At 44.5% G+C, this 22,638-nt stretch overlaps 1 protein-coding gene across 2 annotated transcripts in view; it reads right to left on the bottom strand.

The window, feature by feature from the left end:
* The window catches only part of POU2F3 (POU class 2 homeobox 3), a 95,640-nt gene that overhangs the window by 67,643 nt on the left and 5,359 nt on the right, over positions 1–22,638 (bottom strand). Inside the window, exon 2 of one of the 2 annotated variants that reach the window (XM_083481132.1) lies at positions 11,619–11,687. The exons of the other annotated variant lie outside the window; for it this stretch is intronic. Within the exon in view, the coding sequence (XP_083337258.1) occupies positions 11,619–11,687 (69 nt within the window). The remainder of the gene's footprint in view (positions 1–11,618; positions 11,688–22,638) is intronic. 2 annotated transcript variants of the gene reach the window in all.

The raw sequence follows: 22,638 nt of genomic DNA, 5'->3' as shown, positions 1-22,638 counted from the left end.
TGCCTGCAGCTTAAGCTTATATTAATACCTACATTTCTATACAGTTATAGGCATTATTGTATATATCTGTTTATGTGCAGGTTGCTTTCAGAACCTTGGAGTGTATATGCATATGGCATGCGTATAATATTACATGTATAATAATGCAAACAACATGAGAGAATTGTTCATATTTTTAGTGGAACTTGGGGTAAAACAAACCTCACTTCTCATCAAGACTGAGATATGAATTAGGAAAAAAGAATCTATATAGATAAGCTCGATGTGAAGATTGTCACATACCCTCCAAGCGTCCCTATTTTAACGGGACATTCCCAGAATTACAGAAGCTTCTGAATTGATCCTGGAATGTCCCAGGGATGACACACACACCATTTGAATGGCAATGTCCATCAACCTGGGGGGGGGGGACCCCCTCAAATATTTTAGTTGCTTCCTATGCTCCAAGGCCTAATGTACCATATGATTTCTGACTATATATTCTGGGCACTCAGTGTAGGGTTTTTTGGTGTGTGTTTTTTGAAGCATTTGTTACCTTAGCTTTCTACTCTTGTTCCCTCCACCCCACCCCACCTTTGTCCTTTTTCCATCCCAGGATGTAGTAGTGTAATCACCCTCATTTGAAATTCAAATATTCCTTCTCTTCAATCCTGCATCCCAACTGCCTTCAAGGGGCACTGGGCATATGGAAATTTCCACCCCTGCTTTACCCAGAGCTCCATTATGGAAATCAGCAACCTTATGCAAATTTCTGCTGGCCCCACATCTCCATAGCAACCAACTGCTCCAAAACTTGTTCACTCAAAGCCTTCTCTCCCCACTTTTCTTCCTCCAAGTTTTGCTTGTTTGTTTTTAATGCAGAAGTTTGGAACCCACCCAGAAAGTTTTCTTGAAATAGTTTGTGTGGAGTGGGGAGGTTCTGGTGGTTCCTTATTGTTTAAAGCCTAAGTTTTTGTGTGTGTGTTTGGTGGTGGGGAGGCTTGTGTGAGAAAAAGCTAACATTCCCCATCATTTTGTGTGGGTAAGGGGAGAGAGAGAGAGAGAGAGAGAGAGAGAGAGAGAGAGAGAGAGATTAAAAAGAAATCAATAAAACTTTACTGAATAAAAGGGTAGAACTCGAGAAGAAATAAAATGAAGGGGTTTGTATTTCTTGTATTTCTTGCGCAGTGGAAAAACCTCATCAAGAACAACTTTTCCCTGCAACTCCTCCAAATATCAGGTCCCAACTACCTTCCTCATGGCAACTAAGTTCCAACTGACCAGAACTTCTACACCAATCCAAGTCGGCGGTCAGCTAGACCAGTAACGAAATGGACGCCTTAAGTTATGGACTGTGGACTTGTCCACACTTCCACTTTTGCCATGCCCAGAAAGCACAGGTCTGACATACCCTCCAACATTTCTCTGATGAAAATAGAAATGTCCCCACCAACATTTCTCTGACAAAAATAAGGACGCCCCTCCCCTTGCCCTGGGAAAACCTGCTCTTTATTGATAGCTCAGAAAAAATGGTATTCCGGGGGGAACCCAAATTGCCGTTTTCTCTGATTGAGCACTAAAGAACTGTTTTCCCTGGGGAAAAGCAGTAGGACAAGAGGAACTTTGGATAAGCCCTTTGTATTCCCTGCTGTTGCATTTCCTTCAGCCTGGTGTGTTGTTGCTGGCATATTCTGCTCTTTACACGATAACCATGTATTCATGGTAGATTTCTTCTGCTTTAGTTTGTTCCACAGTGCTTCCCCAATGCTCCCACGTTATTGCTGTCCAGAGGGAGTGTAGCACAGCAAATGCAGGACAAAAAGCAACCAAACCACAACATTTGTGGTATGAAAAGGGGCACTGGGCATATATCAATACATTTTTTCAATTGTGTTTTAGAATCAACGAACACCATCACATAAAAAAGAAAATTCCGTACTCCCCTGCAACACTGAAGAAGGCAGTTACAAGACAATGGCTGCTGGAGTCTGACTCGGGAGTGTGTGGCAGTGGTCTGTGGGGCCCTGGAGCAGCCAGGAGGCCAGAATGAGAGGAAGGAAGGGGAAGGTTTAGAGATGGAGGGTGGGACACAAGATGGGTCAGAAGAAGAGGGGGAAGAGGCAGGGCAGGCAAGGGAAGGGCCAGGTGCTTCCCCACCTTCTTCTGCACTACTGTCTCCCCAAACCTGGAGAGAATTGAAAAGGGATGAGCAGAGGAAGTTTCCATGCAGGCGCAGTCTACAGTTTTGTGTGCTCAGCCTGTCGGGGGGGGGGTATAATAATAATAATAATAATAATAATAATAATAATAATAATAATAATAATACCCCGCCCATCTGGCTGGGCTTCCCCAGCCACTCTGGGCAGCTTCCAACAAAATCTTCAAATACAGTAATGCATCAAACATCAAAAGCTTCCCTAAACAGGGCTGCCTTCAAATGTCTTCTAAAAGTCTGGTAGTTGTTGTTCTTTTGACATCTGGTGGGAGGGCGTTCCACAGGACGCCACTACCGAGAAGGCCCTCTTCCTGGTTCCCTGTAACTTGGCTTCTCGCAGTGAGGGAACCGCCAGAAGGCCCTCGGCGCTGGACCTCAGTGTCCGGGTAGAACGATGGGGGTGGAGACGCTCCATCAGATATACTGGACCGAGGCTGTTTAGGGCTTTAAAGGTCAGCACCAACACTTTGAATTGTGCTCGGAAACGTACTGGGAGCCAATGTAGGTCTTTATGTACCACCAGGTACATAAACTGGTGGAGGGGGAGTGGTCCCCTGTTGCTGCAACTGCTCCATGGTGTTATCTTTGACAATAAACCCTTTACTATCTGCCATGTGCATTCCTTTGGCTGCAAAGCACCCTTGACGTGATTGTGGATGCCGGGAAGAACTTATGTAGCGATCCTTGGGATGAGATGTTACAAGTGCATCTCCCCAGTGTTGTCTGTGAAATGCTAGAATCAACACATGCATTGCTGAAGGCTGTGCTTTTTGCTTTCCGGATAATGTATTCAGTGATGCTGAAAAATGCCTGCATTCCACCAGTTGTAAAACCAGGAGGACATCTGTTCTTTTTTCATCTTAGGTATACAACAAAACAAGCAAAGATGCTGTTCCTATGGTGGCTTGTCAAACAGTCCAAATGAGACCCCAGCAGCTACAGGGTTTGGAAGGGCAATGAAAGATAGACAAGCAGGCTGATATTTGTTTATTGATTTTATAAATAGCTGGGAATCTGGTTTATATGTCCCAACTATATATATATATAATGGTTTGGTCTTTGTAAAGGGAAGACCGGATTAACTGAAGAAGGGATAGGTGAATTTAGAATCGTGTGAATGTGGATCTAATTAATGGAGTCATTTGCTTTGGTCATAGAAAACAATGAGCAATGCAAATGAAAAAAATATTATTATTATGCATTGTAGCAGAGTGGATATTATGCTAAACATTTTTAACGCTACTTGATACATTGTGATTTACCGAAATGTAATCTGACACACTGTTCATGGGGGGAGGCAGGTAATCTATGTTTATATTTACTTTTGTAATACTGTTTGGTATTTATATATATATATATATATATATATATATATATATATATATATATATATATGTGTGTGTGTGTGTGTGTGTGTGCTCTATAAAAAAGTCCACTATATACTGACTTAGGGTTAATGTACACAAATGTACATGCACTTTTACCAAAGGCAACACAACACACAACATCTATAGGACGTGATGGCAATAAATTATTATTATTATTATTATTATTATTATTATTATTATTATTATCATCATCATCAACTTGGATGCCTTTAAAAGAAGACCCAACAAAATTATGGAGGATATGCCTATCCATGGCTAAAAGCCATGACACCTATGTTCCCTTTCCATGGTGAGGGCCAATCGGTACTGACCTTTCCTTTGCACTTTCTAAGCATAGTCCACAATTTAAAACTCTGTGTCTGAGCATCCTTTTTTTTTTTTTTTTTTGCTCTTGAGCTTTCCCTGTGAAAATCCGCTCTTTAAAGTTCAATCGGAGCAAATGTCAATCTGTGGAAAATCCGAATTGTCGTTTGCTCCAATTCATCTTTAAAGAAAGGGTTTTGGTGGGGAAAGTTTGGGGCAGACCCCCACCCCCACACTCAGGTAAAGGTAAAGGGACCCCTGACCATTAGGTCCAGTCGTGACCGACTCTGGGGTTACGGCGCTCATCTCGCTTTATTGGCTGAGGGAGCTGGCATTTGTCCGCAGACAGCTTCCGGGTCATGTGGCCAGCATGACTAAGCCGCTTCTGGCGAACCAGAGCAGCGCATGGAAATGGCGTTTACCTTCCCGCCGGAGCAGTACCTATTTATCCATTTGCACTTTGACATGCTTTCAAACTGCTAGGTTGGCAGGAGCTGGGACCAGGCAACGGGAGCTCACCCCTTCATGGGGATTCGAACCAACGACCTTCTGATTGGCAAGTCCTAGGCTCTGTGGTTTAACCCACAGCACCACCCGTGTCCCACACTCAGATACGGAGCATTAAATCATGGACCACTGTCTGGAAAGAGCAGGAATAAGCCCTGACCAGAGGCTGTAATACTTCTGAATATCATTTGCTGGAAACCACAGTGGAGGAGAATGTTCTGTTTGTAGGTTTCCCATTGGGGCATCTGGTTGGCCACTGTGAGAATAGGTTGCTGGACTAGATGGGCTATTGGCCTGATTTAGCTGGACTCTTGCTTTTCCTCACACCACTATTCCCCATTTATCTTCCAGAGAAACTGAGGGGGGAGCTGAGCCCTGAGTAATGACAATGGTAGCAATTGGCTTTAAAATACTATCAAGACTCCTCTGACAAACAGGAATAAATATGGACAGTGATTTTCCAGGATCATAAACGGGGTTTGTCCCTGGTAATAAATAACATACATTCCCACAAACCCTGCTTGGTTGGAACAATATTATATCTGAACATTGCTAGCAAACACCCACACATAGGTGCCCAGAGAGGGACAAAGGAGGCATGAATTTGGCATACAGTGTGACCTGTGGTGAGTCCTGAGGGCCTGGCAGAAAGAATCAGAGGGCCACAAGATGTCCCTGACATCCTCACCGCTAAAATACTCATTACGTTTTTTAAAAAATGGGGTCCATTCACCCCGGTGTAAAATGATCCACCTGCACTACTTGACATCAGTGAGAACAAGGCCTCTGTTTCCAGGCAAAATATACTACGGACCACTGCCTGTCAAGATCTGGGCAGTACCAATCAGTTTCACTACCATCAGCTGCAGCACAAACACAAGCACACTTTCCCAAAAAAGCCCAGCAGCTGAAATTTGCCCAAATCTGCTCTATGGGATATTGCAACAGCTCCCCACCTGCCCAGTGGCGGAGAGAGAAGAAGCTCGCAATGCCCTGCAGTCATTCCGTTATTGTGGCAGGTGTGTTTGAAATGCTCCCTCCCTGCCTGGTTTATGGTTTAAACTAAAAAAAGAGAGAGGATTTTCTCTCCCCCTCCCTGCATCCCATCCCATATCAAAGAGAAGTCATTCCTCTTGGCGAGGAACTGTGTTGTTGCAATCGATCAGAAGCAGATAGAGCCAAGGTTGCCACAGAGACAGAATCCTCAGCCTACTAGCTTTGGGCATATCAGATAGGGAGGGGCAAGACGATCAGGATCTCCCCAAAGGGGACACCCCCTTAAAATGTGAGTTTTGGAGTGCCGTATGAGATTGTTGACCTGAAAAAGCACTTTTGGGGGGGGGCACCGTGCCAAAAAAAAGGTGTGTTTGGGGGCTCTATGCGAGATTGCAGATCTGGAAAAAACATTTCCCCCCAGGGTGAGTTGTGGCCTGGAATTGCACGAGAGCAAGGTGCCCAACATTGTTGCCATGCCCTTGTGGGGAAAACAGGATGTCCCAGCTTTTCTGGGGCAGCCGATGGGAGAGAGAGAGAGAGATGAGAGGGTGAGAGAAGAGGTTGTCAGGATCAAGGGTACCCCTTCTCAGCGGAAGGGGAATAAAATGCATAGCAACTCCCCATCTTCCTTTCCAGTATCAATTAAAAACAATTGGTGAAATAGCTGAGAGCTAATTCCTGCTTTCCCAGGCCTGTGGAAACCAGGTTTTTGGTTGTACAAGGTTCACAGGGAAACAGGGCACAGCTGAAGACAAGCAACAACCTCAGGAGCTCCACTCCATGATGTTGCCTTCCAGAGAAGGGTGGGAGTGGGGGGAGAAACAGCACAATACGCCCTATCCCACCACAGAGATCCACGCAGTACAGGCTTCGGATGCAAGCTTCAAGGGACTGGCTCATTTACCAACCTTCTCTCATTATCTAAGGCAGTCTTCACCAACCTGCCGCCTTCCCAGGCAGCTGGGGCTGATGGAAGTTGTAGTCCAAAGGACTCAGAGGTAGTCAGGTGGTAAAAGGAGGCTCTCATGGGGCTGGAAATAGTAGGGTTTCGGTTACATACAGGAAGAGTCCCTCCAGATAGCTGGGGGTTTATTGTGGGTGTATTCTGCAGCATGCCTTGAATGCAGCCTTAGTACATTAGGGGCAGATTTAGGCAAGAAGAGTCACACATCATTCTGTTTTATTAGATGCTCTACAATGCTTCCTGCATTATTGCCATTTTGAGTGGGGGTGTGTGGTATTCTTGCACTATAATGCAACAAAAGCTGCAATACTGCTGCCAATGTCACTACTCAGAACATCTGTAGTATGAATGTGGATAGTGGTTTCTCTCTCTCTCTCTCTCTCTCTCTCTCTCTCTCTCTCTCTCTCTTTCACAACACTAAAACTCATGAACATGCAACCAGGCTGCTTGTGGGTTATTAGATCTATTAGATTTATATATTTCCCTTCATCAAAAGATCTCAGGGCGGGCCAGAAGATAAGAACACAAGATAAAAACCACAAATAAGTAGCGAAAACAAAAACAACAAAACAATAGCACCCCAAAACACATTTGAAAGGCTGTAGAACATTAATCAGGAAAAGGCCTGGTGAAAGATGAACGTGGTTTTTTTGCCTAGCACCTAAAGATGTATAATGAAGGTGCCAGACAAACGTCCCTGGGGAGAGCATGCCACAAACGGGGAGCCACTGCAGAAAAGAAAGTAATTCTTGACATTTGTAGTTAAATCATGGAACTCGCTCCTACAGGAGGCAGTGATGCCCATAAACTTGGATGGCTTTAAAAGAGGACCTGCCACATTCAAGGAGGAGAAGGCCATCAAGAGATACTAGCTATGATGACCATGATCCACCTCTGAATAACAGTTGTTGGGAATCACAGGTGGGCAGAGCGCTGTTGCGTTCAATTCTTGAGTGCAGGCTTCCCATAGGCATCTTCTTGGCCACTTTGATGCTGGACCTGATCCACCACTGGCCTGATCCAGCAGGCTCTTCTTATGTTTCCAGGAAAATTACAACACTTCAACTGGGAGTTGTGAGACATGCACTGGTTGGAAACGGAGGATGCCTGGCCTGAAATGCTTGCAGCTGCAAACAGTTTTGAAAGGAAGATCATGTAGAACCATGCATACCAGTGTTGATGAAGTCACAATAAAAACGATGTCTGGAGGGTCCTCAACTTAGCCCTTTGATCCTCTGGATAAGTTAATTTTGTTGAAAGAGAAACAGAGTAAGCTTCTTGGGAATGCTAAGCTTCAAACGTGAAGTTTAGCTCCATGAGTGGAGCCAGCAGGTGTGATTATTTCACAAGGGAACTGCACTCTTCACATGCCCTCAGAGCACTGTCCATCTTCGCACCCCAGACCCTACACCTAGCTTGGTCGTTTAGTATGGGGATTCATGGAAGCTGCCTCTGAGTCTTTTTCAAAGGACTAAAACCAAGAATGTGTGGCATGCTCCCCTACCCAATAAATTGGCCTGCTTTTATCTTTCTGCTTTTTTCAGAATTCATCTGATCTTTACATTAAGTGGAGCTTTTGAAAAACACCTCTAGTGAAGAAAAGGAAAAGGTATGCTAAAAAGAGGAGGAAAGGGGGCACAAATTTGCACAGACTAATTTATAAGCATAGGTGCAAATTTAGGAATGATTACTATATTGATTTCACAGCTTCCTCCCCACAATGGCTCTTTACACATAGCCCAAGCCCAGAAAATGCATCACCCCAAAAAGAGGGGGCAGGAAAAACAACAACCAAGTTGCATAAATTTTGTATGGATGCAAATTTAGAAAGAACTACTATAATCTTCTCCTACCTACCTCCCTTCCTACAAACACATACACACCACCAAAAATTACAAAAAGTATCACAAAACGGAAGAGAAGAGAGACCTGGATGAAAAGGTCTCTGCCTTGGGCAATCATTTTGCATTGCTTTTAAAGCTATCCCCAAGTTGTTTTTGTACTGTTTCAAAAACCATTTCAAGCTGTTTTTAATGGGATGTCTGCAGATAGCCTTGAGGCATATGGAAAAGGTGATCCATACATCAAAAAATAATAACAATGAAGATTTGCAAAAATATTTGCATGTGTTGATTTAGATATATAGATGCCAATTTAGAAAGATGACTTTCATTTCAATTGAAATACAATACATCTCTCCCCCCCGCATTGCCTCCCCCTTGAAGACAGAATTCCTCCTGTATCGGCCCTTCAAACAGAAGATGTTAAAGTAGATCAGGGCTGCATGGCTTATACTGCTTAACAGCTACAGAAGAACCAGTTTTTTTTACCTTAGTGGAAGACACTTAATTTAACCCCTTTTCATATTTGCAATCTCCCTCCTCCGTTCTTCCTATTTTAAAAATAAAATGTGATGGAGCAGTTTACTCCTAATTGAAGCTAACTCCAAAAAGCAAGTCACTGCGTGACTCCAAAAAGCAAATCCGCGACTCTAAAAAGCAAAGTGACTTTGGCTATGTACCAGCAAACTACAAGCTAAGGCTAATCTAAGCTAGGATTTTTTTTTAACCAATTTAACAGCCAATTAGGTTGGTGCAACACCTCCACCACCTCCCAGACCCTGGAGCGCAAAGTCTGTCAAATTGGCATTTTACAAACCTTGTTGGCTCTATTTCCTCTCGCTGAAATATCTCTGGAAGTGGCTAGCTCAAAGACACGCTTGGCAGCGACTCAAGAAGTGTGTCCAGGGGCATGAGATTTAATTAAATTGGGGCTTTCAACCCATTTGATGATGTGTGCATAAACAGGGCGCTTGGAGTAACATCTGCCGCACCATTGGCCAACCTGCAGTGCCTTGAGTAGATTCGCAGCGCACAGTTCAGGCCAGGACACAACCTTGACTGCAGTGTACTGTCAGGCTTCAGCTCTAGCCTGCCTTTCCTGCACAGCCCTGCTATTCCCTGCTACTCATCTCGGCCAGTTAAAACCTCAGGTCTGAACATCAGAAGAGCCTGTTGCATTACCATCTCAGCCTGCACCCTGTTCTCGCAGCGGCCAACTGGATGCCTGTGGGAAACCCACAAACAGGACCTGAGCCCTCGAGCCCTCTCCCCTCCTGTGGCTTCCAGCAAATAGCATTCAGAAGCATTACTGTGTCCAACCATGAAGGCAGAGTTGAGCCATTAAGGTTAGTAGCAATCGATTGCCCCAGTGGCAGACCCTGGTGTCTCAAATTTCAGTGATGCCAAAATCCAGTGCCCCCACCTCTCGCCTTCCATTCTGAAACATTGCTGCGCTGCCCCCTGTGGCACCCCCGAGGCTCTGCACCCAGCAGTGGCATAGCATGGTTTGCTGGTGCTTGGGGCACATGGGCACGCACATGTACCAGGAGGAGTGGGACACAGAGTGTGAGCAGAGCCCGCTGTGCCTCCCCAGCCCTCACCACGAATGTTGCCAGAAAATCCCCTGGCACCCATGGGTGGGATGAGGAGGACACTACAGCCATGCGGGTGGAAATTGTTCATATGTGCAAACAAAAACTGGCATTTTTTGAACACACACACACACATTGTGTAACCCTTGAAACCCTCCCTTGTATCACCTACTTTATTCCCGCACAGCACATTCTTTGCAGTCCTAAATGGCCATGACAATCTCACTGAGGGCCAACAGCGCCAATTCGGAGTGAGGGGGGAAATGTCTGAATGCCCTCACTCTGTGCCAGTTAGAGATTATGCACTGAATATGACAATGTGACCATGAAGTCTTGCCAATTCTGATGCAGGATAAGGTGACTGACAGCAAAAATAAAAATAAAAATCTGTCCCCTGCCCTTCCTATCCACACAGAGCCCTCAAGGCAGATAATAATATTCATTCACAAACACCTGGACAACAATGGCAACTGTGTACACACTTAACCTGGGAGTAAGGACTTGCTGACGAGTAGACATCATCATGTGAAATAGAGACCTCCATTCCCTTCACAGAGCTATTTCTTGAAGCGGACTAACAATCAATCCCTTTTCCTAGGGAGCTCTGGGAATTGTAGTACTGCGAGGTGAATAGGGGACTCCTAATAACTCTCAAAAACACCCTTAACAAACTGCACCCCCCAGAATTCTTTGGGGAAGCTATGACTGTTTGAGGTGGTATGATACTTCCTTAAAGGTATAATGCGGGTAGGACCTAAATCTAAGAAAGAAAAACAGAGAGAGTTGGGATGGGAAGTGCCAATTCAGGAAAGGCACAGGTGACATAGAAAAGTCTGGTGGGCCAATATACTAGCCCAGGAGTAGATGGTTCCCCACCCTGTGCTAAGATTTAGACCTGGCAGAAACTTAGTATGCGATACAAACACACCTTTTGTGTTTTGCCCCGACACTGGGGGAAAAAAGCACAAAATTTGATGTGATATTTTTAGTGCAAGCTTAGGAGTTCTAGAGTGTACCTCTGGACAAAGAGTGAGCAAATGTTCGCAAGTTTGGAAGATTTTCTGTTTGACTGGTGTGATATTTAGAGGTATAAACACTCTCCAAATCAAGGTCCCCAAGAAACTGAACAACAGAAGCAGAATAATTCCTTGGAGATGAAGGAAAAATTCATGGATGGTATCCTGTTTTGCCAAACACTCTGTGTGAGTCAGCTGTGGGGCTGACACTGCTTGTGGGTTTTCAGTGTTAAAAGACAGAGGCCCCCTAAGCCTTTTGAAAATAGCACTTATTCATCCGGAAGGAAAAAGCCCTGCATTACGAAAACTGCTTTGACCTTAATAACCCACAAAGGGTTTTCCCTGTTCTTGTTTGGGCTTTATTAACACACTTTTAGCATGTCAGGATGACCTCACCTTGCTTGAGTTTCTGATGGTTAAGATGGTGATATTGCAACCAGCAAAATCTTCTGGACGGGTTGCCTTTGAGCTGGGCCAACATGGAGACTTTGGCCCAAGCTGGAAGATTTAGCGGGAAACGGGAGAGGTTTGTCTGGTTCATCTGTTGGGTTGGGGCCATATATCACTGAAATATCCAACGGGAATCTTTAAACTGGCATTGCAGGGATCAAAACCACCTGTAATGAACTGAGAAACCTGTGCCCTGCTCTCTCATTTCATCATGCTTCTGTGTAATAAAGTGATAATGGCTCCAAATATTATGGGAGAAGGTTTATGAGGAAGCTGCCACAATTCAGCCCTCCTTTTGAACTCCACCTGCCAATGCCCTGAGCTGGAACTAAAGCCCAGGGGACTGGGAAAAGAGAAACTGTCTTACCAGGTTCTATGTGACTGCCTTCATGTTGCGAATCTGTGGAATCTGCCACATCACCACTCATCTTGATATCTAAAAATGTGAAGCAAGCTGGTTTTAATAGCAGAGCAGAGCAGAGTGCCTCTTCAATGAGTGTGTCATTATAATACAGTGGTACCTCAGGATAAGAACTTAATTCGTTCTGGAGGTCCGTTCTTAACCTGAAACTGTTCTTAACCTGAAGCACCACTTTAGCTAATGGGGCATCCTGCTGCACGATTTCTGTTCTCATCCTGAAGCAAAGTTCTTAACCCGAGGTACTATTTCTGGGTTAGCGGAGTCTGTAACCTGGAGTGTCTGTAACCTGAAGCGTCTGTAACCCAAGGTACCACTGTAATATACCACCAAGCTTTTGAATCCCCAGTTCCTACACATCCAGCCTCAGGAATATTCATAAGCTTGGGCAATGCTGTGCCTTCCTTCCCTCTGTGTCTCTCCCCTCTCCATTCATCTTCTGTGCCTCCATTCATCTTTTGAGACTTCTCCTTCATTCATTTTCCTGATCATAGGTCAGGCAAGATGGATGGCAAAGGCTGGAGAACAGGAACAGGCCTTTCCAGATGGGATTTCCTTCTTGAGACTGGGGAAACCCAGGAGGAAAAAAACTGCTCCATGATGGCACCTTGAGCCTAACAGCCAGGAAGAATGATTCTCCCTAATGTAGGCATTTCACTGATATCTAAGGTACTGCCAATCGCTCAGCGGACCACAGCTCAGTGATTAGAGCATCTGCTTTGAATGCAGAAGGCCTCAAGTTCAATCATTGGAATCTCCAGGATAGGCTGGAGGAGACACTTGGCTGAAACTCTGGAGAGCTGCTACCAGTCAGTGTAGACAATACTGAGATGGGCCAATAGATGGACCATTTTGCCCCCACTCAATTTGGCATTGGTCTTTCTTTCATGACTATAATTTTAAGCAATTTACCCTGGAAATTACTGTCCCTGCCGCCAGGGTCCTGGATTCCAGATCTTCATTTACCAGAATTCACCATGTATGAATTTGGAGGCTTGCGACCCATCATAGAATATGGGCGCATTCAGATGCGGGGAATGTGGCATTTGTTTTCCTGATTATAATGCTGGTGTTTCTATCCCATTTTCTAACATTCCTTTCACTCTGCAGTACCTGTTGCATTGTGGAACGGTGGCTTTTTGACCGATATACTGGCACACTGTACTAAATTTCATTCACACTGGCGGGTGTGGTGCAGCATAGTAACAGAAGTCATTGAACAACATCACTACACCCCTGTCTTTTCTGCACATGCCTGCTTCTGCTCCCCCATGAAAACACCAGGGAAGAGCTGCATGCCTGCATATCACCCCAGATTTTGTCACTTTACTCCCTCAATTTTCCTGGTTAAGGGGGCTGCAAATGCAGTTTAAAAACACAGGAATGAGTACTGAACATTCACTATATTCCATTACTTTGCTGCAAGTGGCTTTTACATGACGTGAAAGCTCAACTATAACACGAAAATTAATGGTTAAGGAAACTTTGGGGACAGGGAATGAACTGCTGTGTGAATGCATCCTATGTCCCACATATTGGGAGTGGGTGGCTCTGTGGTCTAAACCACTGAGCCTCTTGGGCTTGCTGATCGGAAGGCCAGGAGTTCCAATCCCCGTGATGGAGTGAGCTCCTGTTGCTCTGTCCCAGCTCCTGCCAACCTAGCAGTTCGAAAACACACCAGTGCAAGTAGATAAATAGGTACTGGTGTGACGGGAAGGTAAACAGCATTTCTGTATGCTCCGGTTTCCATCATGGTGTTCTGTTGCGCCAGAATCAGTTTAGTCATGCTGGCCACATGACCCGGAAAGCGTCTGTGGACAAATGCCAGCTCCCTTGGCCTGAAAGCGAGATGAACGCCGCAACCCCGTAGTTGCCTTTGACTGGACTTAACCATGCAGGAGTCCTTTACCTTTACCTACAGGTATGTCCCACATTTTCTTCTCATTGGGTATCTAACCAGGTGCAGAAAAGAAGAAGCCCACATTTAAATAAACCTGGATAGCTTTGGAAGGGCACTTTTAACTCTTTGCATCCTAACTGGAAGAGTACTGGGTTTTGTTGGTTTTTTTTTTTGGTAAGAAACAATTTGCATAAGCTTCCACTAGCCAATTCCCTGGAGGGCTTTTTTTTTTTTTGAGAACAGGAGAGTGATTTGCATCAGTTAATAACACTATTTATAACACTCACTCGCTCTGTGCCTGTTCTCTGCGGTTTTGCCAGGTGAGCTCTCCATTAAAGAGACATCACTCGGAATCAGGCAAAACTCCGTGATATGTAATTGTTCTCGTCAAACATACCAAAAAGGAGATAATTGACATTGCTTTTTTCATATCCCCCGCATGTTACAAGACCGCAGAGAACCAATCCAAGGATAACAAAAGATAATCTGAAGGTTTAGGAAATGAGAAGGGTTGACAAAGGAGTTTGAAAGAAGTAGTGAAGCTCCATCTCAGAAGAGTGTGACTTGTGGCAGCTTCAAATCTTGCTAAAAATGATGAACACAGGAAGCTGCCATTTACTGACTTGGACATTGGTCCATCTAGCCCAGTATTATCTACAGCAGTGTTTCCCAAACTTTTTTGGGCAACGGCACACCTGTTTACTGAAAAAAAATCTCGCGGCACACCACCATTAAAGCCCCGCCCCGTGACGTCAGCGCGCAGCGTCACGCCGGGAGGGACGCACGAAAGTGAAAGTTTTTTCCCTCCCCCTTGCCGGGGAACCTCCAAGCTTTGGGGGTGGGAGGAGGCAGCAGAGCGAGGGACTGAGGGACGGCGGCAACTGAGGCGGCGGCGGCTGTTGTGGTGGTGGCGGCGATAGCGGGCGGAGGAGGGGGCGGCGGCGGGGCTTGAGGAGCCGTCGCCGGGAGTTGCTGCTGCTGTTGTTGCTGCTGCTGCCCGGACATGCCGGCCTCCTCCTCCTCCGCTGTCTCGCGCTCCTCCCTTTTGCACGCGCTGCCCCGCCGCTCGGCACCACCACCGCGGAGCCGCCCCCGGCTCGACGCGGATCCTCGCCGCCGCCGCCTCTCACCGCCCGACTCGCCCGCCTCCCTCCCACGGCACACCAGCCAATGTCTCACGGCACAGTAGTGTGCCGCGGAACACCGGTTGGGAAACACTGATCTACAGTGAGTGGTAGCAGCTCTCCAGGGTTTCCGGCGGGACCTTTTTTCTCAACCCTAACTAGAGATGCTGGGGATTGAACCGAGTCCTTCTTCATGCAAAGCAGATGCTCTATCCTTTTTTTTTTTTTTTTCAGGTAAATGTTTATTGATTTTCCAGAAATAGAAACAAAAGAAAAAAAAGAAAGAAATAAAGAATACAGAATAGAATTTCAAAACAAAAATTAAAAAATGTTAACACAGAGTAGATATTCCATATATACAATAAAGTTTTTACATCTATCAAACTAACATAGTCATTTCTTTGTGGACTTCCTTCAACCCGCCCGTAAATCTTCCACAATAAAAATCAAAAGTACACATTTCCTATTATGTGTTGTCATTGACTACTCTTTTACCTCTATTTTCCTTAGACAATACCTCTTTCTCCTTTACAGTGCTTCTCTAAATCCCCTTAACGTTATTTGCCCTTGACTAAGGTGTTCCAGATAGTCTACATATTTCCCCCAGTCCTTAACGAACTTTTGGTCTCTTAGGTGTCTAATCCTTCCCGTTAACCTGTCCAAGTCTGAGTAATCTAGTAGCTTCAATCTCCACTCCTCTATTGTTGGCATTTCCTTTTTTTTCCACCTTTGAGCAAGAACTATCCTTGCGGCTGCTGTTGCGTAGTACATAAATTTATGGTCTTTCTTTTTAATTTCATTCCCTAATATTCCTAACAGAAAAATTTCGGATTTTTTAGTGAATGTATACTTCAAAATCTTTTTTAATTCAGTATAAACTTCTTCCCAGAATTCTCTCACTCTCCTGCACTCCCACCACATGTGGTAGAAGGCACCCTCCTTCTCTTCGCACTTCCAACATTTATTGTCTACTTTGTACATTTTTGACAATTTCGCAGGTGTTATATACCATCTATGGAACATCTTCATGACGTTCTCCTTCACAGTTATACACGCCGTGAAATTAAGACCCTCCTTCCATAAATTCTCCCAATCTTCGAATTGTATCGCATGTCCCACATCATTAGCCCATCGAGTCATTACTGTCTTTACCTCTTCACCTGCCAAATTCCAATCCAACAACATTTTATACATTCTAGATATTATTTTCTCCTCGCCATTTATAATTTCCCTCTGGAATTTTGATTCTTTATCTGCATATCCTCTATCTTTGGCCTCTTTTCTAAACATTTCGCTGACTTGGCGATGGTGTAACCAGTCATACACATATCCCTTAATCTGTTCGTAGGGCTTTAATTTCCATTTCCCATTCTCTTTCATTAGCAGTTGCTCATATGTTGCCCAGTCCCCACTCATGTTGATTTTCTTGAGGCTCATCAATTCGAGGGGTGAAAGCCAGTGTGGGATCTTAGGTTCCAATATGTTCTTATACTTCTCCCATATTTCAATAAGTGGGCCTCTGAAAATATGATCTTCAAACCCCTTATGTATTTTCTTCTTGCCACACCACAAGTAGGCATGCCAACCGAACCTGTTATTAAAGCCTTCTAGGTCAAGTAACTCCTTATTCTTTAACTTAACCCAGTCTTTTATCCAACAGAGGCATACTGCCTCATAGTATAATCCCAGGTCCGGTAAGGCAAAGCCACCCCTTTCTTTCTTATCTGTTAACAGTTTGTATTTTATACGGGGTTTTTTACCCTGCCAAATAAATCTTGATAACACTCTCTGCCATTCTTTAAACACTCTACTCCCCTTAATTATGGGAATGCTCTGAAATAGGAATAGTACCCTCGGTAATACGTTCATCTTAATAGTATTGATCCTTCCCCAGAAGGACAATTTTAGTCTTCCCCATATTTCCAAATCTTTTTTTATTTCTCTCCATACCGGCTCATAATTGTTTTTATACAGATCTATATTTTTTGGCGTGAGCCAAATCCCCAGATATTTTATTTTCTTAACCACCTGTATCTGTGACTGTTCTTGGATTATTTCTATTGCTCTTTGATCTATATTCTTAGTCATCATCTTTGTTTTCCTTTTATTTAATTTAAAGCCTGCTATTTCTCCAAATTGATCTATTTCCTTTAGAATTTCCTCTATTGTAATTATTGGGTCTTCCGTCATTATGACAAGATCGTCCGCGAATGCTTTGGTCTTATAGGCGTGTTGTCCGATTGTCACTCCTTTAATTTTCTCATTCTGTCTAATTGAATTTAGAAGAACTTCCAATACCGTTATGAACAGCAACGGGGAGAGTGGACATCCCTGTCTTGTGCCCTTCTGTATCTTTATTTCCTCTGTTACAATATTATTTATAATCAGTTTAGCCCTTTGCTCTCTGTATATTGCGTTCACCCCATTATAGAAATTCCTACCTACTTCCAGGTGTTCTAAGTTCTTCATCATAAAGTCCCATGCCACATTATCAAACGCTTTTTCGGCGTCTACAAACATCATTATCGCCTGTTTGCCAATTCTCACCGATAGGAATTCAAGCATATTAATTATGTTTCTTATGTTGTCCCTCATATTCCTGCCTGGGAGAAACCCGGCCTGGTCCTTATGGATAATTTTCACCAATATAAGCTTCAGTCTTTTCGCTAGAATACCTGCGAATATTTTATAATCGGTATTCAGCAACGAAATTGGTCTATAATTTTTAACCTGGGTTGGGTCCGCATCTTGTTTCGGAATGAGGGTGATAAACGCCTCCTTCCAGGTCTCCGGGATTTCTCCTTTTCTTAAAACATTATTCATAATCTCCTTCAAAGGATTCAGAAGCACTGATTTCATCTCTTTATAGTAACTTGCTGTGAATCCGTCAGGTCCCGGAGCCTTCCCTCTTTTTAAATCTTTAATTGCCTCCTCTATCTCTTCTATTTCTATTGGCTTGTTTAAACGTTGCTTTTCGTCGGTTGGGATTTTCTGCACCATTTTCTCTTTCAAAAATCTTTCTATCTTCCTTGAGTTGTTTCTGTCTGTCTTTTTATAAAGGCTTCTATAATAGTTTAGAAACTCTTTCCTAATTCCTTTTGGGTCAGTAACCTCTTCTCCCTCTACTACAATTCTGTTTATTGTACTTTGTTCTTTTCTCTTCTTAATTTGCCACGCCAACCACTTTCCAGATTTGTTTGAAAATTCAAAACTCTTTTGTCTTAACTTTTTGATGTTCCACTCTATCTCTCTGTTTAGTATCGCTGCAAATTGGGCTTGAAGAATTTTTATATTTTCTCTTATTTTCTGAGAGTTGGGTTTCCTAATTAGTTTTTGTTCACTGTCCATAATCTGCCTTAAAATTTCCTCTTTTCCTTTCTCTCTGTTCCTATTTTTAATCGCATTCTGTTGGATTCTCCCTCCCACGGCACACCAGCCAATGTCTCACGGCACAGTAGTGTGCCGCGGAACACCGGTTGGGAAACACTGATCTACAGTGAGTGGTAGCAGCTCTCCAGGGTTTCCGGCGGGACCTTTTTTCTCAACCCTAACTAGAGATGCTGGGGATTGAACCGAGTCCTTCTTCATGCAAAGCAGATGCTCTATCCTTGAGCTACAGTTCCTTCCTTTTAAAAATTGGTACTTGTGGGATGGGCGAGACAATGCTTTTTCCATGCCTTCTCACATGGAACAGTTTGGCAGGCCAAGAGGACTTCAAGGGCAGCCATATCTCCCTGCCCTCCAAGCATCCCTATTTTCCAGTTTCCAATTTGATCCCGGAATGTCCCGCTTTTCCGTAGGACATCCCTATTTTCACTGGAGAAATGTGAGAGGGTATGTATCAGATCCAGGCCTGGAGTGTAGGTTATCCAGACCAGATTCCCTAGTCAAGGGTCTTGAAGTGCATTGGTAGAAGGTCTTGCACTGTGGACAAACAATGGCCATGATGCCAAGCTCTGAGGAGGTATTTATCCCAGTTCTGGCCAATCTGAAGGCTTCATATTTGCCTGCCAATCACAGGGGCTGATGTCACACACATAGAGAGATACAACTATTTCCGTTCTATGGCTGAGGGACCTCACCATACACACACAGTCCTAGGTAGCTCACTGCATGGAGTTCCTGTGCCAGTTCATGGATTCCTGGGGCAAGTCCTCAACAGCATGAATATCATTGAATAAACCCTGAATTTGGTATCTGGCTCATCAGAACTCTGGATACTTGTGCACAAATTCACTGGGAACACCAATATGGTGGCAGTCAGAGAACACTCATATACAGTGGTACCTCAGGTTAAGTACTTAATTCGTTCCAGAGGTCCGTACTTAACCTGAAACTGTTCTTAACCTGAAGCACCACTTTAGCTAATGGGGCCTCCAGCTGCCACCGCACCGCCGGAGCATGATTTCTGTTCTCATCCTGAAGCAAAGTTCTTAACTTGAAGCACTATTTCTGGGTTAGCAGAGTCTGTAACCTGAAGCATATGTAACCTGAAGCGTATGTAACCTGAGGTACCACTGTACTCTTGAAATCTCTTGCTGAGGCAGGGGATGATTTATTTGAGGACATAAAAATATAAATGAAACACTGGAGAAGGCAACAGCTCAGGGGTAGCATATCTGCCTTGCATCCAGAACGTCCCAGGTTCAATCCCCTGTATTGCCAGATACAGCTGGGACAGACTCCTTCCTGAAACACTGGAGAGCTTCTGCCAGTCAGTGTAGACACTACTGAGCTAGATGGACCGACCTTCCAACTCAGTACAAGGGAGCTTTCTATTTTCCTATACTGTACTTCCTCTTAACATGAAGGTTTCATTTATCCATTAATGGCTGTTGGCAGACCTAACCTTCGCCATGAAGCTTCCTCATCTAGTTGTAACGTAACCTCAAGGCTGGACTACTGCAATGCACTCTGTGTGGGGCTGCCCTTGGGTCTGGCCTGGAAGCTTCAGCTGGTACCGAATGCTGCAGCTAGACTGGTGATGGGAACTGTCTACCACCAGAACATGACACCAGGGTTGAAAGCACTGGTTTTCCATCAGGTACTGGGTCTCTTTCAAGACTCTTATACTGGTGTACAAAGCCGTAGATAACTTAGGCGCAGTAAGTCCCAAGTCAATCACTGAAACAAGAAGTTGTGCCTTCAGTTGTGGGTCCACCTCTGTGGAACTCCCTCCCACTAGAAGTTAGGCAGCCACTGGCACTGCTGAGTTTCAGGCACCTGGTTAAATCCAGCTTATTTCAGGAGGCCTTTCCATCACAAGAGTTCCTCTGGTGTTTTAATTTGTTTTTCTCAAGTTCTTTGTTTCAGCCACAAAACTTACTGCACGATCCTTGGCCATTCACCACTTCTCAGCCTAAGTCTACCTCACAGGGTTGTTGTGGTGATAAAATGGGGAAGGGGAGAATCATGTAGGCTACCTCTTGCTCCTAGACCAACTCCCTGCAATGCAGGAATATGCAGCTGTCCCATGTGGGGATCGAACTTGTCACCTTGGCGTTATCAGTACCATGCTCTAACCAACTGAGCTACAGAGACTTGTTCTAAACACATCAGAGCTATTGCCAACTTCAGGAACCCCAGTTGGAGCACATTCAGCCCAGGAACACCTGCTCCCAGTCCTGGCCTGGCCCTGGTACAGAGGAACAGAGAACAGATCTCTGATCGGGATATGCCTGAAGCTCTTGCCAACCTGCCCGATGTAATTAAATTGGATCTAACATCAAACAGCCTGGTTACAGTAACTGGAGGATGGTGTCACGTGTAGCAGGACTAGCCAACCGCCCTGGAATTCTGACTGTGTAAACACCTTCAGACCTGGAGCTATAAGCCAACTGAACTGCTGGAAATGTTGGTTAGGAAGTGGGTCTGGCTCAAGAGGAGTTTGCTGGCTTGACACACCAGACCCAGCTTGCCAGAGGTGGGAAGGGTGACCTTTCCTTCTCCTGCCCATTCCTCCTGGCACCGTCACTGCATGAGAAATCCCAAGTGGAAAGTGAGATGCAAGTTTTTCCTAAGGCAACTTCAGTGCCTTTGAAAGGGAAGAGCTGGCCCTCAGTGTCTTGCACAACCAAGCCAGACTAGTCAGTTTCATTACCACACAGAGCAAGTTTCGCCCATCAGCATTCCCACACAGCAACCTTGCTTCAGTTGGACTGCAAGACAAAGTGATTCTGCAAAGCCAAAGAGGAGCAGTGAGTAGGCTTTTAAAATAATAATAATAATAATAATAATAATAATAATAATAATAATAATAAGCCTGCCGCTACCTGCACTGCAGAAGAGGCAAGCAACCTTTCAGTTTGATGTAAAAAAACTTGAAAGTGAGTGGCCCCTTCAACCCAGAGGGTTTGCTACAAGCCAAAGTGCAGAAGGTGGGGAAGGGGGCTGGTTTTGACATTTTTGCTGTTGCCTCCTGTCCTACCAAAGAGGACCAAAGCAGGATTTCAGTTTGAATTTTATAGAAAAATCTCTCAAAAGTGACTTGCCTCTTCAGCAAATGGAAATACCTCTGGCTGTTCAACACTCCCTCACCCCCTGCAAGGCTTTCCATCAGTCTCTTGGGGCCCACCTTAAAGTGTACCAAAACTACTGACAGTCCCCAGAACACATTAAATGCCCAACCAACTTTGTCAAATCTGGCTCAACTGGAATTGACCCCACACATTTCTACTTACTCCCACTAAGCTCAATGGGATTTACTCCCAGGTAAATGAGTAGAGAGTTGAAGGACTGAAGTTCTGTAAGGTGAGATATTCATGTTGCCAATTAGCAGGTGACTTTCTCCTGTCAGTTCTGTGCGCTGTTGATGGTTTCTCTGGCTACCTACTGCATTGTTAGTCATTAGCCCAAAAGCATGGTGAAAGAACACTTTAACATAAGTTCCTTGTTTCTCATCAAGGCAGAGCAAAATGGTGGTTTGCCTCACACTATTCACATAGGAAAAGTCCTCAATCTCCAATTCCAGTTAATCTTCCTACAATTGTTTTAAATTATCCATAAGGCATGTTTCAGAATATAAGAAAAGCTCATATATCTGAGAGGTCAAACCCTTTGCATGGTTTCCGCTGGAAAGCTCCTCAAAAACCTCAAAATCGGATAATTTTCTGCTAACAGACTTTTTTACTTTGTTTAAAAACATTCCAATGTAGCTTTTCAGGCAACAACAGAAAGCCCATCATTCCCTTTATTTCCAATGTTCAGGTCTGAGTGCTGATCCTAATACAGCTGAAATAGAAACATCCACATAGAACTGGGTTGCAGTAGCACAAAAATCTTTTAAGGGAGGGGAACCTTCAGTGTGATGAGAAGGGCCCCTTCCCCCAAAAACACACACACTCTGCTCTGCAAAATTTTGTTGCAGGTCCCACTCATTCACCACTCTGTGCCTTTGTGTCTTTCCACCATGGGAGACAGTGGTTTGTCAAACAGCCCCAAAGATAAGTGGATTTCTTTGGAATTTGCCTCTCTCTGTGCTCTGCTTCTCCATAATCTAAGAGAATTTCTAAAATCAATTGCTGGATTTGAGCAGGTACCTTTCAGCATCTTGAATGAAGAACATCAGAAGAACCTAGCTGCTGAACCATGCCAATGGCCCATCCATTCCAGCAATCTCTGTTTTCCCCAGATGGCTCCAGAAAACTCACGGGCAGGGCATGAAGGCAGCAGCCCTCTCCCACTTATATTTGTAAGACTCCTGCAGGATCAGGCCAAAGGCCCATCTAGTCCAGCATCCTATTCACACAGTGACTGACCAGATGGCCTAATGGGAAGCCCGAACGCAGAACCTGAGCACAACAGCACGTAGAACATAGCCTTACCCCCCATAATTGTGTCCAATCCTCTTTAAAAGTTATTTCCAGGTCCTCATCTCCCTCTGTATTGATCTAACACTGCATGGGGGGGGGGAGACCGCTGGGGGGGGGAGACCGCTATCTTGATG

This window comes from Podarcis liolepis (assembly GCF_965112155.1).
Source record: "Podarcis liolepis genome assembly, chromosome: 16".
In the NCBI taxonomy this organism is placed as follows: Eukaryota; Metazoa; Chordata; class Lepidosauria; order Squamata; family Lacertidae; genus Podarcis; species Podarcis liolepis.
Note: the sequence above shows the minus strand (reverse complement) of the source record. Positions and strands in the feature narration are given on the sequence as shown.